This window comes from Eurytemora carolleeae, unplaced genomic scaffold (genome assembly GCF_000591075.1).
Source record: "Eurytemora carolleeae unplaced genomic scaffold, Eaff_2.0 scaffold1828, whole genome shotgun sequence".
NCBI classification, from domain to species: domain Eukaryota; kingdom Metazoa; phylum Arthropoda; class Copepoda; order Calanoida; family Temoridae; genus Eurytemora; species Eurytemora carolleeae.
This window is the reverse complement of record NW_019397805.1, coordinates 26,915-39,452: the sequence shown is the minus strand read 5'-3', so window position 1 is coordinate 39,452 and position 12,538 is coordinate 26,915. Positions and strand designations below refer to the sequence as shown.

The 12,538-nt window shown below is 34.0% G+C and overlaps 1 protein-coding gene across 1 annotated transcript in view; it reads left to right on the top strand.

Moving 5' to 3' along the window:
- LOC111715963 (kelch-like protein 20) overlaps nt 1–10,208 on the top strand; it is a 12,474-nt gene extending 2,266 nt beyond the window's left edge. Inside the window, exons 3-11 of the mRNA XM_023491370.1 lie at nt 397–718; nt 1,291–1,321; nt 2,608–2,685; nt 6,726–6,771; nt 7,803–7,937; nt 8,302–8,412; nt 8,912–9,028; nt 9,469–9,531; nt 9,610–10,208. Coding sequence (XP_023347138.1) covers nt 397–718; nt 1,291–1,321; nt 2,608–2,685; nt 6,726–6,771; nt 7,803–7,937; nt 8,302–8,412; nt 8,912–9,028; nt 9,469–9,531; nt 9,610–9,859 — 1,153 coding nt within the window. The 3' untranslated portion in view covers nt 9,860–10,208. The remainder of the gene's footprint in view (nt 1–396; nt 719–1,290; nt 1,322–2,607; nt 2,686–6,725; nt 6,772–7,802; nt 7,938–8,301; nt 8,413–8,911; nt 9,029–9,468; nt 9,532–9,609) is intronic.
- The last annotated feature ends 2,330 nt before the right edge of the window (nt 10,209–12,538 follow it).

Below are 12,538 nucleotides of genomic sequence, written 5' to 3'. Positions count from 1 at the left end.
GTCGTTTTAAGTGCATTGCATATAAACAAATAACAAATAATATGAAACATTAACTATATTCGAATGCGTCGAAAAATAATCGATGTCGAAAGATTTTAATATTTCAATGATTTCCTGGCTACAAGGATTCTCTGTCTCTATACAAAAACAGAAATACTCTCTAATCTCAAGAACCTGACTCAATACATTGTCCAGGTGTACACATTAACTTGGTTTCTTATCAAGAGAAGTTCTAGTTTTCATACTTCTCCTTCCATAGTGTTCGAGATGATACAGCAGGTTAAAAAAAAAGAAGATAAGGCAGATCTGTTTAAAAAATTTGTCAAAAAATTCTTACTGCCTTCTTCCAGAAAACTTTGTCTATTGTCTACTGAAATTTAATGATATTGAAAATAGGGAAGAGGAGTTGAAAGTAGTAAAGAAAGTTAGGGCTGCAAAGAAAGCTATTCCAAGAATAACAAATCTGTATGATCTCCAGATAAACTTTGATGCTGACAGATGGCAAGATCTGATAAATCTGTCTATTGCAGCCGAACCTGCTGTCACACAAATATTTGAAGATCAAGTGATCATTGAACACCTGATGTCAGGAGAATCCCTTGATCTTCCTGATTTTCCATCCCATGCTCAATCAGTAGAACGTGCTGTCAAGCTAGTTTCGGAGGCTTCTAGTTCCGTCTATGGCTTGGAGGCCAGGCACAAATATATCCTGACTAAAGTAAAGAGCAGAAAGTTGAGGCTAGCTTTCAAATCTAAAAGTGAATACACTTTTAATTATCAATAAGTGTACTGATATACTGATTCCTGAATACATTTTTTATTAAAATATGTGTAAACTTTTTTTTAAATAAAGCAAAAAGGTTTATTTAAGAATCCACTTGACATCTTTAATCATAAAAATAACTTTTCAAACTCAGAATTATGACGAAAAATGTCAAAAATAATTTCAAAAAAAGTTAAAATCAAAGTTTCCAGCTAACTTTGTTGTTTTTTAATTATATATATTTTAAAATTTTGATTTTTTATAATAATCATGAAAAGCAAACTTATTTTTTTTGTGTTCTTCACTCTTCAGTTAAGATTTGAAAAGTGTGAAAGGCTTGCAAAATTTAAGGGGGGGGCTACGCCCCCCCCTTTACAAGTCTAGGGGGGGGCACTGCCCCCCATGCCCCCCCCTGTATACGCCCTTGCTTAGTCTGTTCCACTTTAGTATGTATTCACTTTGGGTTTAGGGAGGGGTTAAGGGGGAATACTGTATTTGAGAAGAAATCACCCAAGGTTATTTTTTAGGAAAAGACCGGCATTCTCTTTATTGGACAAGGTGAGTAATAAATTAAAGGCTATGCAAGGACATGAATACATTTATTGGAGTGGATCATTTTCTCAATTCACATTGTGTCAATTCACATTGTGTCAATTCATATTTTCTCAGTTCACATTTTCTCAGTTCACATTTTCTCAATTCACATTTTCTCAATTCACATTTTCTCAATTCACATTTTCTCAATTCACTTTGTGTCAATTTACATATTTTCAATTACTACATTTACTGGTATAAAACGCATATTAATATTTTTCATACCATTGCATTTGATCAACTGAAACAAGCACACATAAATTTTGTTGAGTTTTGATAATATTGACTTACAAAATTTTGATACAAGTCTACTCATAGTAGAGAGATTGAAGTTTGCATCAGCATATTCAGTCCCCTCCTCTGCAGCAGAAGGAATACTCATTTTTTATTGATTGCTTATTACTCCATCTGATAATAATTACTCCATCAGTGGGATGGTAATTATAACTCAGGACTCGCATGGGTGGTAATTAACACTCCAATGGAGTAATCAGTGTCCTGAGTGCTAAGTACTATCCATCTGATGGAATTTATTAGTATCCTGACTGCTAATTACCATCCCTCTGATGGAGTAATTAGTCTCCTGAGTGTCAATGATCATCCCTGTTGTCGAATAATTAGTGTCCTGAGTATTAATTACCATCCCTGCGGTGGAATAATTAGTGTCCTGAGTGTTAATTATCATCCCTGCGGCGGAACAATTAGTATCCTGTGTGTTAATTAACATCCTTCTGTTTGAGTAACTATTGTCCTGATTCTTAAATGCCATCCATACTGTGGAGTATTTAGTGTTTTGAGTTACCATTCATCAGGTTGAGTAATTAGTGTCATGCCAGTTAATTTCCATCCCTCTGTTGAAATAATTAGTGTCCTGAGTGTTCATAATAATCCCTCCTATGGAGTAATTAGTGTCCTTAGAGTTAATTACCATCTATTATGTGGAGAAATTAGTGTTCTGAGTGTTAATTATCATCTCTCCGATAAAGTATTTAGTGTCCTGAGTGTAAAACGTAAATTACCACCTCTCTGATGGAGTAATTAGCATTGAATAAAAAAACATTCCCTCTGGTGAAAACAGTTTACCTCCGGTGGCCTCCACTCTATCGGAGGTGACCCAATATGCTGCTACAAAGTACAATCTCTCAATTATGTATGTATAGAGTGGGCATTTTTCCTTGTTCGTTTTTCGTTTTTCGTTTTTTCCTTTTCTATTAAATATATCTTGCAAATACGAACCTGAAATGTTTAAGGACTTGATACTGTTCAGAGTTATGGATGCACTACTAACATTAAATTGCCATTTGAACTTGGAAGTTTTATGCTGGGAGGTAAGAATTAATTTGAATAAATCTCAAATATCTATATTTTCTCCTGGTTTTTCTTTGTTGCTCTCACATTTTCATATGCTTTTTCTTGTCAACAAATTTTTGTCTGTTTTTGATTTATTTATATTTAATTATTGTTTTTGTTTTGTTAAATTTCCCATGGTAACCAATCATTAAACAAGCAAACTGTTTTTATCTTTAATAATATTTACTTATTTACAATGTTTACCTTGAATAAAACTCCCAACTTTCCTTTTTAGGGTCTTATTATTTGAGTATATTTTAAAAAATGGAAATATGATAAATAATATGATAAATAAACTAATGTTTCATAACAAAAATATTAATATCCACAAAACTGGCTAAACCCATTTGTGAAACCCAGGTTTAAACTGGTTTTCATAACCATATCCTGTCTCAAGGAGATATTGAATAAAAGGAGGGGGCAATAGGGTTTCCGTACACTGTGATGTTTTTGGACTGCTGAAGAACTAGTTTTTGCGTAACTACGATAATAAAGATTGTAAACATCAATAACACAAATGATAAACAGACATCTAGGGGGGGGGGGTAGGATAACCTTGAATTTGATTGAAAATGTATCTGTAATAAGGTCCTTTTTGTATAAAACAAAAATCCTTAACTTTTTCAATCTTTTTAACAAGATAATACTACTTTCACAGTTTACTAACTCATGTTTGTTTACATTAGATCAGCTGCCTTTGTTATTGTTGTTACGCAAAAACTAGTTCTTCAGCAATCCAAAAACGTCACAGCAAAGTGTACGGAAACCCTATTGCCCTCTCCTTCTATTCAATATCTCCTTGCCTGTCTTAAATTTTGGGCTCTAATAGAAATATTATGAATATAATTTCAAATAAAATGTTTTCCAGATGATTTTTACTGGGGTAAATGAATATATTCTGATTATCTTTTCATTTACAAATGTTGTATCAATTGTAGCTTGCATTGATTTATAATGATTTAAATTTATAATTACTTTTCCCCAAAGACGGTAGAATAGTAGAAGATAGGGCATTAGAAATTTATCCGAATAGTGTGTGCGCTCTGTACACTTTGATATGACGTCATTGGCTGCAGTACTATTGGTTTTAAAATCAAACAATAAACATTAAAACGTCAGTAACTAAATAATTTAATCATTGTAGATGCTAAATATGGTGGGAAAATAACGACTAAATTTGTTCTAATCAGTTATAAAATAGGATGCTCTCCTGCTAAAATAAAGCTAAAATTGTGATTTTGTTACGCATCTCATTTGTACCCAGCTGGAAAATTTCTCTCGATCGGAATTCCGATTTCTGACTTGAGGAATTCCGTCGTAGGAATGAANTCATCCTTTTTGATTTCATATCGGAAGAAACAGTTTGTCTTTTCATCCTCAAAGTTCTTCAGACGGACTGATAAATTAGTTTTGATCCGACGATGGAGTCAAACTCCGACAGCAAACAATTGCGGACTAAAAAAAGACAGCTTTTAATCATCCGATGCCGGAGCTCCACAAAAAGACATTTGCGGATGAAAAAAAGAGTTCCGATCACAGTAGAAAATAAGAAAACGGTGGAAAGAAAAAATAATTTTCCAGCTGGGTATAAAAAATACTACATATTTTAAAACAAAACTTGTTAGATGTCATTAAGCATAGTTTTGTAAAAGTCTTAGGCCAGTAACGTGAGCACGGCCCAACAAACCTTGAAGTTTATCAAATCAGTCTCTCTCATAACCTGCTCCCGCCAACAACAAGCAACTCTCTCTCCCTCTCCCAAACCAGATCTAACCAGCTGACCCGGCTGTATCATGGCAGGAAATCCAGTTCAACAAACATGAATATTACATACAGGCTTCTAGAGTTGTATAAAGCTGGAGTGAGTTCTGGACTAGATTTGAAACTTCACCTGTGGTCTAGAGATGGACAAGAATTCTTCTCTTTTACGCGTTTTCCTGGACATAGGCACAAGGAAACCTATAGCTCTACCCAGAAAAGAAGATGGAGGAGAGAACAGTACTTAATACCTGAAACCGAGAAAACCAACCAAGTTAAGGATAAGGAACAGAGAACCACCCTGAATGATGTGAGGAACCCCCTGAAGGAGCAGAGACCCACCCTAGACGATGTGAGGAACCCCCTGAAGGAGCAAAGACCCACCCTAGATGATGTGAGGTCCCCCCTGAGGGAGCTGAGACCCACCCTGGATGAAGTGAGGTCCCCCCTGAAGGAGCTGAGACCCACCCTGGATGAATTGAGGTCCCCCCTGAAGGAGCAGAGACCGACCCTGGATGATGTGAGGTCCCCCCTGAAGGAAAAGAGACCCACCCTAGAAGATGTGAGGTCCCCACTGAGGGAGCTGAGACCCACCCTGGATGAAGTGAGGTCCCCTCTGAAGGAGAAGAGACCCACCCTGGATAATGTGAGGTCCCCCCTGAAGGAAAAGAGACCCACCCTGGATGATGTGAGGTACCCCCTGAAGGAGCTGAGACCCACCCTGGATGAATTGAGGTCCCCCCTGAAGGAGAAGAGACCGACCCTGGATGATGTGAGGTCCCCCCTGAAGGAAAAGAGACCCACCCTGGATGAGTGAGGTCCCCCCTGAAGGATCTGAGACCCACCCTGGATGAAGTGAGGTCCCCCCTGAAGAAGCAGAGACCCACCTTGGATGATGTAAGGTCCTCCCTGAAGGAGCAGAGACCCATCCTGGATGATGTGAGGTCCCCCCTGAAGGAGCAGAGACCCACACTGTATGAAGTGAGGTCCCCTTTGAAGTAGCAGAGACCCACCCTAGACGATGTGAGGTCCCCCCTGAAGGAGCAGAGACCCACCCTGGATGATATGAGGTCCCCCCTGAAGGAGCAGAGACCCACCCTGGATGAAGTGAGGTCCCCCCTGAAGGAGAAGAGAACCACCCTGAAGGGTGTTAGATCCTCATTGAAGGAGGAGAGGCGCCCATGGAAGGAAGGAGGACGCCGTAAACCTAAGAAGGATGTATGTCCCCCTAAGATAGGAACCATAGTGAAATATTTGGAACTTTTTCCCCAGCTGGATGGAGGTTGTACGCCAGACATACACGTTCCTACTCCTGGTACACTCGGTACACTCTTCCAGACTGAACCCGAATTTAAGCTTGACAAGGAAGAACAAGAATCTGATCCTAAACCACCCCTTCCTCCACCTAATTTAATCAATCCAATATTCAGGTATTGTCAGGATAAAACTGTTTTTTGTGTTCAACAAAATCTACAGTAAAAATTGGTGAATTTTTTGCTTGTTTCCCCCAAAAGGATAACTTGAGAGCTAGTTGTCAACTTATTCATTGGCATAGAAACGACAACATTCTATGGCTTCTAATTGAACCCAATTGAGGTGTCTGGTTTTGTTTATAAATTCCAATGCATTCTCTTTATATTACAAAGCTTTTTGCTTTTCCCATTCATGTATTTATCCTTGAAATAATCCTGTAATCAGTGAAATATTGTGTACATTTAAAAGGTCATAGTGTACATAGGTTATATGCAAGAGACATGAAGATTGCACAAAAAATATGTACTTTATGGGTTTTTTGTACAAAATTACAATTTGTATTCAGAATATTCTAGATATATAAATAAATTCTAATGACCATTATTCAAAGATGTGGGGCCGCCGCATTCATGCTCCAGTATTTGTTTGGACTCAAATTTGTGTATAAAATATATACCCATGTTTACCAAAGTAGCAAAGTTAAGGGTTTTCACAAAACTGTTCTCTCTTGGATGTCAAACTGATATATATAATACAAGGTAGAGGGAAAAAGAAAGATCAGAGCAAGAATTAATGAAAGTATAAGGAGAGAAGAATAAGAATGAAATCATGAATTATAAAAGTGTTGTGAGAAAGAACAATGAGAACAAGAATAAGAGAGGGAGTGTGTTATGGAAGAAAAGCATAAAAGAATGTATGATAGGGAAAGAGATGAAAAACATTAATATACAAAATGAAAAGAGGGTTAAGAGTTTTGAAATCAAAATAAGTTTATTTATATTCACAGGAGTCTCTGTTCTTAATGGAAAAATCTACATCTACAATTACAACAAGTAAGTTTATGGAACTTTTTTTACAAATAAGTTGCTCTAGAAATCAGCTAAGTGAACAGCAGCACTAAAATACTAATTTTTGATAACTCTGCATTTATTTTTATATACATAATCAAAATAATAAAGCTAACAATAATATATAATATTTATAACAAATATTAACAATAATGACAACTTAAAAGGCGAGTGGAAACATTAGGCACTTTTGTTCAAGCTGCTTTGGTTTGTACAGGAAAATTGTTCATATTTACAAATAGGGGAAATTATCAGGGGAAAAGTGATTGGAGAAATTTGAACCATCTTTTTAATTTGCACTGATTTTGACATCCTTTATGTTTAATTATATCCATTCTTAAATATCATAATAGTATCACATTACATTTAAGATTGATGGTTTGGAAATGACTAAAAGTACGGGGAACTGTAAACATAATTTCAAGTGACCTTGGCCATTTAAAGAGGGACATGCCCAATTCACATTGGTACTTTTAAAACCTTATCAAAGAGGACAGAATAGAACTGTTTTTTCCTCTTAAATATTGTGTAAAAACCCATAAAATTGGAATGTATGCTAGCGTATTTTGTGAACTCAATTCAGATGACATCACATTTATTCCTGGAAAATTCTAAATATTCTTTGTCCTTAGCGGGTTTTGAAATTTTGTAAATATCTATACTCTGCTATTTTTAGAAAGTAAATATTAATATTTCTTAAATTTAACAGCTTGCAAGTAAATTAAAAATGAAATGTCCGTAATCCTTTATTAGTCAAGTTTTAGAAGGATACCACTGGAAATTAGGGATACCCATTTTGAATGGAAGGTCGCTTGAAATTATGCTTACAGTCCCTTTAATATGGAACAAACAATTTATAAAACAAATATTTTAGGATACATACTATGAATGAAAAATTCAAAAACATTACATTTGCATAAAATTTGATATTATCATGATGTAAGGTTTTTGATTATGATATTTTTGATAATGTGATAATGTTTAAAAATAGGAAAATGATTTTATTTCCAATTAAGATGTTACTATGGAAGTCTTGAATCCTCAGAAACAGAACCCTGGGAAGCGTCTAACTGTTTATCAGTAGGAAAAAGTTATCCTAGCATGGTTTCCATTGGCCACCAATTCATTATTGTGTCGGGTGGTTGGTCAAAGTAAGTAAACATTTCTTTAGACTTTATGCATAGATTTATAATGATACAGATAGAACACTAAATGTCGTCTAGATTTAGGCGTTTTTCATTCCCAATAACCCTAAGACAGAGAGAGAGAGAGAGCATCCGCATTATTCCTTTGGGCTTCTACCTCAGGGTTATTGTGAACTAAAAACCCCTAATTTTGAAAACTCTTCTTATTTAAAAGGCTATTAAGAAGAACAAATATGTTTTGAATTTATAATATGTAACCGAATCAATTTGTTTTTCTTACACTTTTGAGTAAAATTAGAACTATGAAGAGAAACTAGTCAAAAATTTGTAACCATAATATATTGTAATTTGACCTCCTCCTCCTGGTTAGTTCGCAATCTGCTGCTTCAATGGAACGGTTTGATGCTAATACCAATAAGTGGACAACTCTGATCAACAATTTAACTTCCCCTAGATATTTACACTGTTCTGTAGCAATAAGGTAACCTATAGTTTGGGGATAAAAATTGTTAAAAAGGAAATTTTACTTTTTAAACAAAAACAGGTGTTACAGTTGATTTAGTTTTGGGTTTAGGTTTATTATTAATCGAACAATGGCTTTTATCTTTGTTTTCAGTTTTGAGCAATAAACTACAAACATTGAAAATCGTTGTTATTTTAACATATAAAGAAACCCAAATTGTCAAAAATTTCGGAATTGGATCGGAGTTAGGGGGATCGGAGTCAGGGGGATGTACATTCCTCAGCTTTGCCGCCAGACCCAAGCTGTTGCCCCTCTAAAAGAGACTTTTATATACTTTAGCTTTTTCTTTACTAAAATACTTTAAGAAATATGAGTCTTTAATGTTTACAGGCAGTATGGAGTACTGTTCATGCTAAATTAAGTGAAAAATAATTTAAATATAAAATAATTTTATAACCTGACTGACCACTGCATGTATTACTGCCTGTTTTAACTTAATCCCTAATTTTAAATATAGTGATACTGAAATGATAGTTCTGGGAGGATTTAACGAAGTAGTATATTTTTCAACTATGGAGAAGTATGATGTAGATGGGAAATTAGTTGCTACTCTACCCAGCATGAAAATAGCAAGGTATATCATTTAATCAATTGCATTTTTTTCTGCAAAAAATCAAGAATCAAATTTATTTAAAATTTTTTTTGCATTAGATTTTATACTTTGCTGCTTCGGAAATCAAAAAAAATATACTTTAACATCAATGCACCTTGTCTTTCTCTTTGAAGTAGAAAATTAATGAAAAACTCAATATCATGAATAAAGAATTTAATTAAGTTGAATTTGACTGACCTAAAACTTATCATTAATAATGCAAAAACAAAAGAGACAAAACAAATCAAAGCTTACTGTGAACCAAATTATGGTTAACACAGTGCACTGTAAAAAGTGCCTTTTATATTAGAACACTTGATGCAACTCCAGGGGTATATATTTGAACCCGGATAAGTTTACTTTTCAAGTCTATTTTACATTCAATACATTCAATATATTCATGAAATATAAATATTGTTTAGAGGCGGCCTAGGATGTACCTTGTACAAGGAAGAACTTTATGCAGCAGGAGGACTTGGTGGAAGGTACAGATTATTAAAATTTTTCATTTCTATAGTTGAAATAATATATTATGCATTATTCTCATACAATCTAATATTTAGTTATCGTCTTTTTGATGTTGAGGTCTACAACATGGTGACAAAAGAATGGAGAACCATCAACTCCATGAACACTGCAAGATTTAATCCCGGGCTTCATGTAGTAGATAACATACTGACTGTGTTTGGAGGGGGAACTACATATAGATCTCTTGAATATTTAAATGCAGCTGGGAATTGGGAAATGTCTGATGATACTCTTGAGAAAAATTTTCAAAAAGGAGATTCAGTTGCAATAAAATGTCCTGCCTAAAACTAATATTTCAAAAGTTTTTAAAACTTGATTTTTTTGATTGCTTGACACTTCCATAAATTATTTGCTAAAAATAACATTTATTTGCACCTTGCCCCTGCACAAGAATGTAAATTTAAAATACCTCTATACACATTCACATCATCAGGTTGCAAAGATATATATATTAGAAAATTTGAGTTTGTGACAAAGACTTAATACTTTGTTTCTATAATTAGATTCAAAGATTTGTTTGCTTTATATATCTATTTTATCAATTTTTAGAATTAAGGTTAATAAAAACAAATTTGGCCCATATAATTTTTATTTATTTTAATTTTCAAATAAAAAAACAGAACTGAAAATCACATAATTGATTATGATTTATTAACCAAACACATGTATATTTTAACCTCATGCACTTAAAAAAAGTTTTTTTTGTCTGTTGTTGTTATATTGCAACCTAATTTTTATTATACTTACTTGTTATAATAAATGACTAACAGAATTTTCTAAATTATATTGGCAGTGAAAGAGAAGAATAAAAGGGCTATTCAGGATGTCTCAATAAACATGGGAATTGAGAAACAACATTAAAGTTGTCCTCGATTTCTGATATTTAAGGCATGGCAAAGAAAGTATATAAACGAGATATCAGATATTAAAACCATTTTGATTTATTAAATAAATAGAATTTTGTAAAAATTTTGCAATATCTCTGTCAATTTTGAAGTTACAAGAAAGGTAGACCACATTTTGAAAATCTCAAGACCAGACGGTTTCGATGTTAGATTTTTAAACTGGAATACTGCAATAGTTATGTTCATGAAAAAATGCCACATGGATCGAAGACGATATTAAAGTCATCACTAAATTCCAATGTTTTTTGGGACACCATGTATGATATATCACATAGATCTTACCATAGACGAGATTTAACCCTATCTCTGCTGGGGTACTTGAAAACCAGGATNCCCTCTAAATCCCATGTTTGATGTCCAAATATGACAAATGATACATCATTGGAAAGCTCTTGTGCTCTACTTTTAGAATCTGCAAAAAAAATTGCGAATTTGCAAAAACTGAAATTTTTATCGCAAATTCCAGTTATATAGTAAAAATGTTTGCAAAAAATTTTTTTTTCAAAAAATGAAAAATTATACATTTTTGAAAAGCCCTTGACCACGTCATTTCAAATATGCAAAAAATTTTAAAAAATTTTAAATAACCTGATTTTTAATCAAGAAAAACTAAAAATGTGCAATTTTACTTTGACAGGTTGTTTGCAAAAAATTTGCAATTTTTTTTCGCAAAACTTGTGCAATTCGTTTCCTTATGTCGAAGGCTTTCCAAAAAGCTAAATTTTATCAAAATCTGACAAGTGAAAGTGGGTCAAAACAAAGATTTAGTTTGTTACAGGCAAAAGCAGTGAAAGAGGCAGTGTGCCTGAGGACTCAGGCAGTTAGTATTAAAGCCCGGTTTTAGGCCTTAAGGGAGGGCTTTGGGTATGTATGAAAAGTCGGAAAATACTTTTTGAGTTATGCAAAAAAACTACAGGGGGGGGTCAACTTGACCCCCCCCCCCCAGCGGGAATAGGGTTAAAAGCTTAAACCCGACTAAAACCCGGTCTTTGAGTCTGCTTAGACCCAAGTAAAGCTCAAGTCAAGACCCGGGTTTTGGATGGCCTTGAGTTTAGTAAGAACCAACCCTCTTGGGTTTTACTCTCTTTAAGGCTCGAGTCTTCAGCAGCTGATGATCGTAAATTTCGTAAAATCTTTCATATTTGTAAATTTTAAAACTCAGGAATTATTTGTAGTGTCAAATTTTATTGAATATATAAAATAAGCATACTATGAAAATAATGTATCAACATAAAGTTTGAATTTTCGAAATTTACATCTCCTTGTCACAGCTGATCTGACAGCATTCTGTCTGCTACAGAGAGAAAGCTTGCAACACAGTCTCTCATTGGTTGAATCAGAACCAATCCTGACTTGGGTTCTATCGAAGCCCGAGTTTGGGTTTTAGTCGGGTTTAAGCTTTTAAAATCTCATCTCAGGCTTCATTTGTTGCATCAAATGTATTGGGTCAACTTTACACTGTACACTCCAGAGTGGACAGTACAAGTATAATGATTCAAACAAACAATTATTTGTATACTCCAATATTTTTAAATATGTAATTTTTTAATTCTTTGACTTGTTGTTAAAATCTGAAACTGAATGTTTGCAATAAGTTATGTCTACAAGGTAAGGAGGTACAACAAATTATTGTATTTGTATACACACTTACTTACAGTAAATGTCAACCCGGCTTTAAGTGACTTTAATTGTTCCTTATTTTGATAATTGAAATATATTATTGTGGGGTCAAAAGTAGGAATATTAATATTAAAACTGAAAATACAGAAACAGGATTTTCAAATCCTTGTTTAAGTTTTTAACCTTTTATTCAGCAGTCAATCGTTTGATTATGTTTGTAGAAATGGTTTGATAAATCAAGATTATGTCTGTGTACAGAATAAAGAATATAGGAACTTATTACTCACAACAAGAATATAACAACTGATTACTCACAACAAGAATATAGAAACTGATTACTCACAACAAGACTATATAAACTGATTACTAACAACAAGAATATAGAAACTGATTACTCACAACAAGAATATAGAAACTGATTACTCACAACAAGACTATA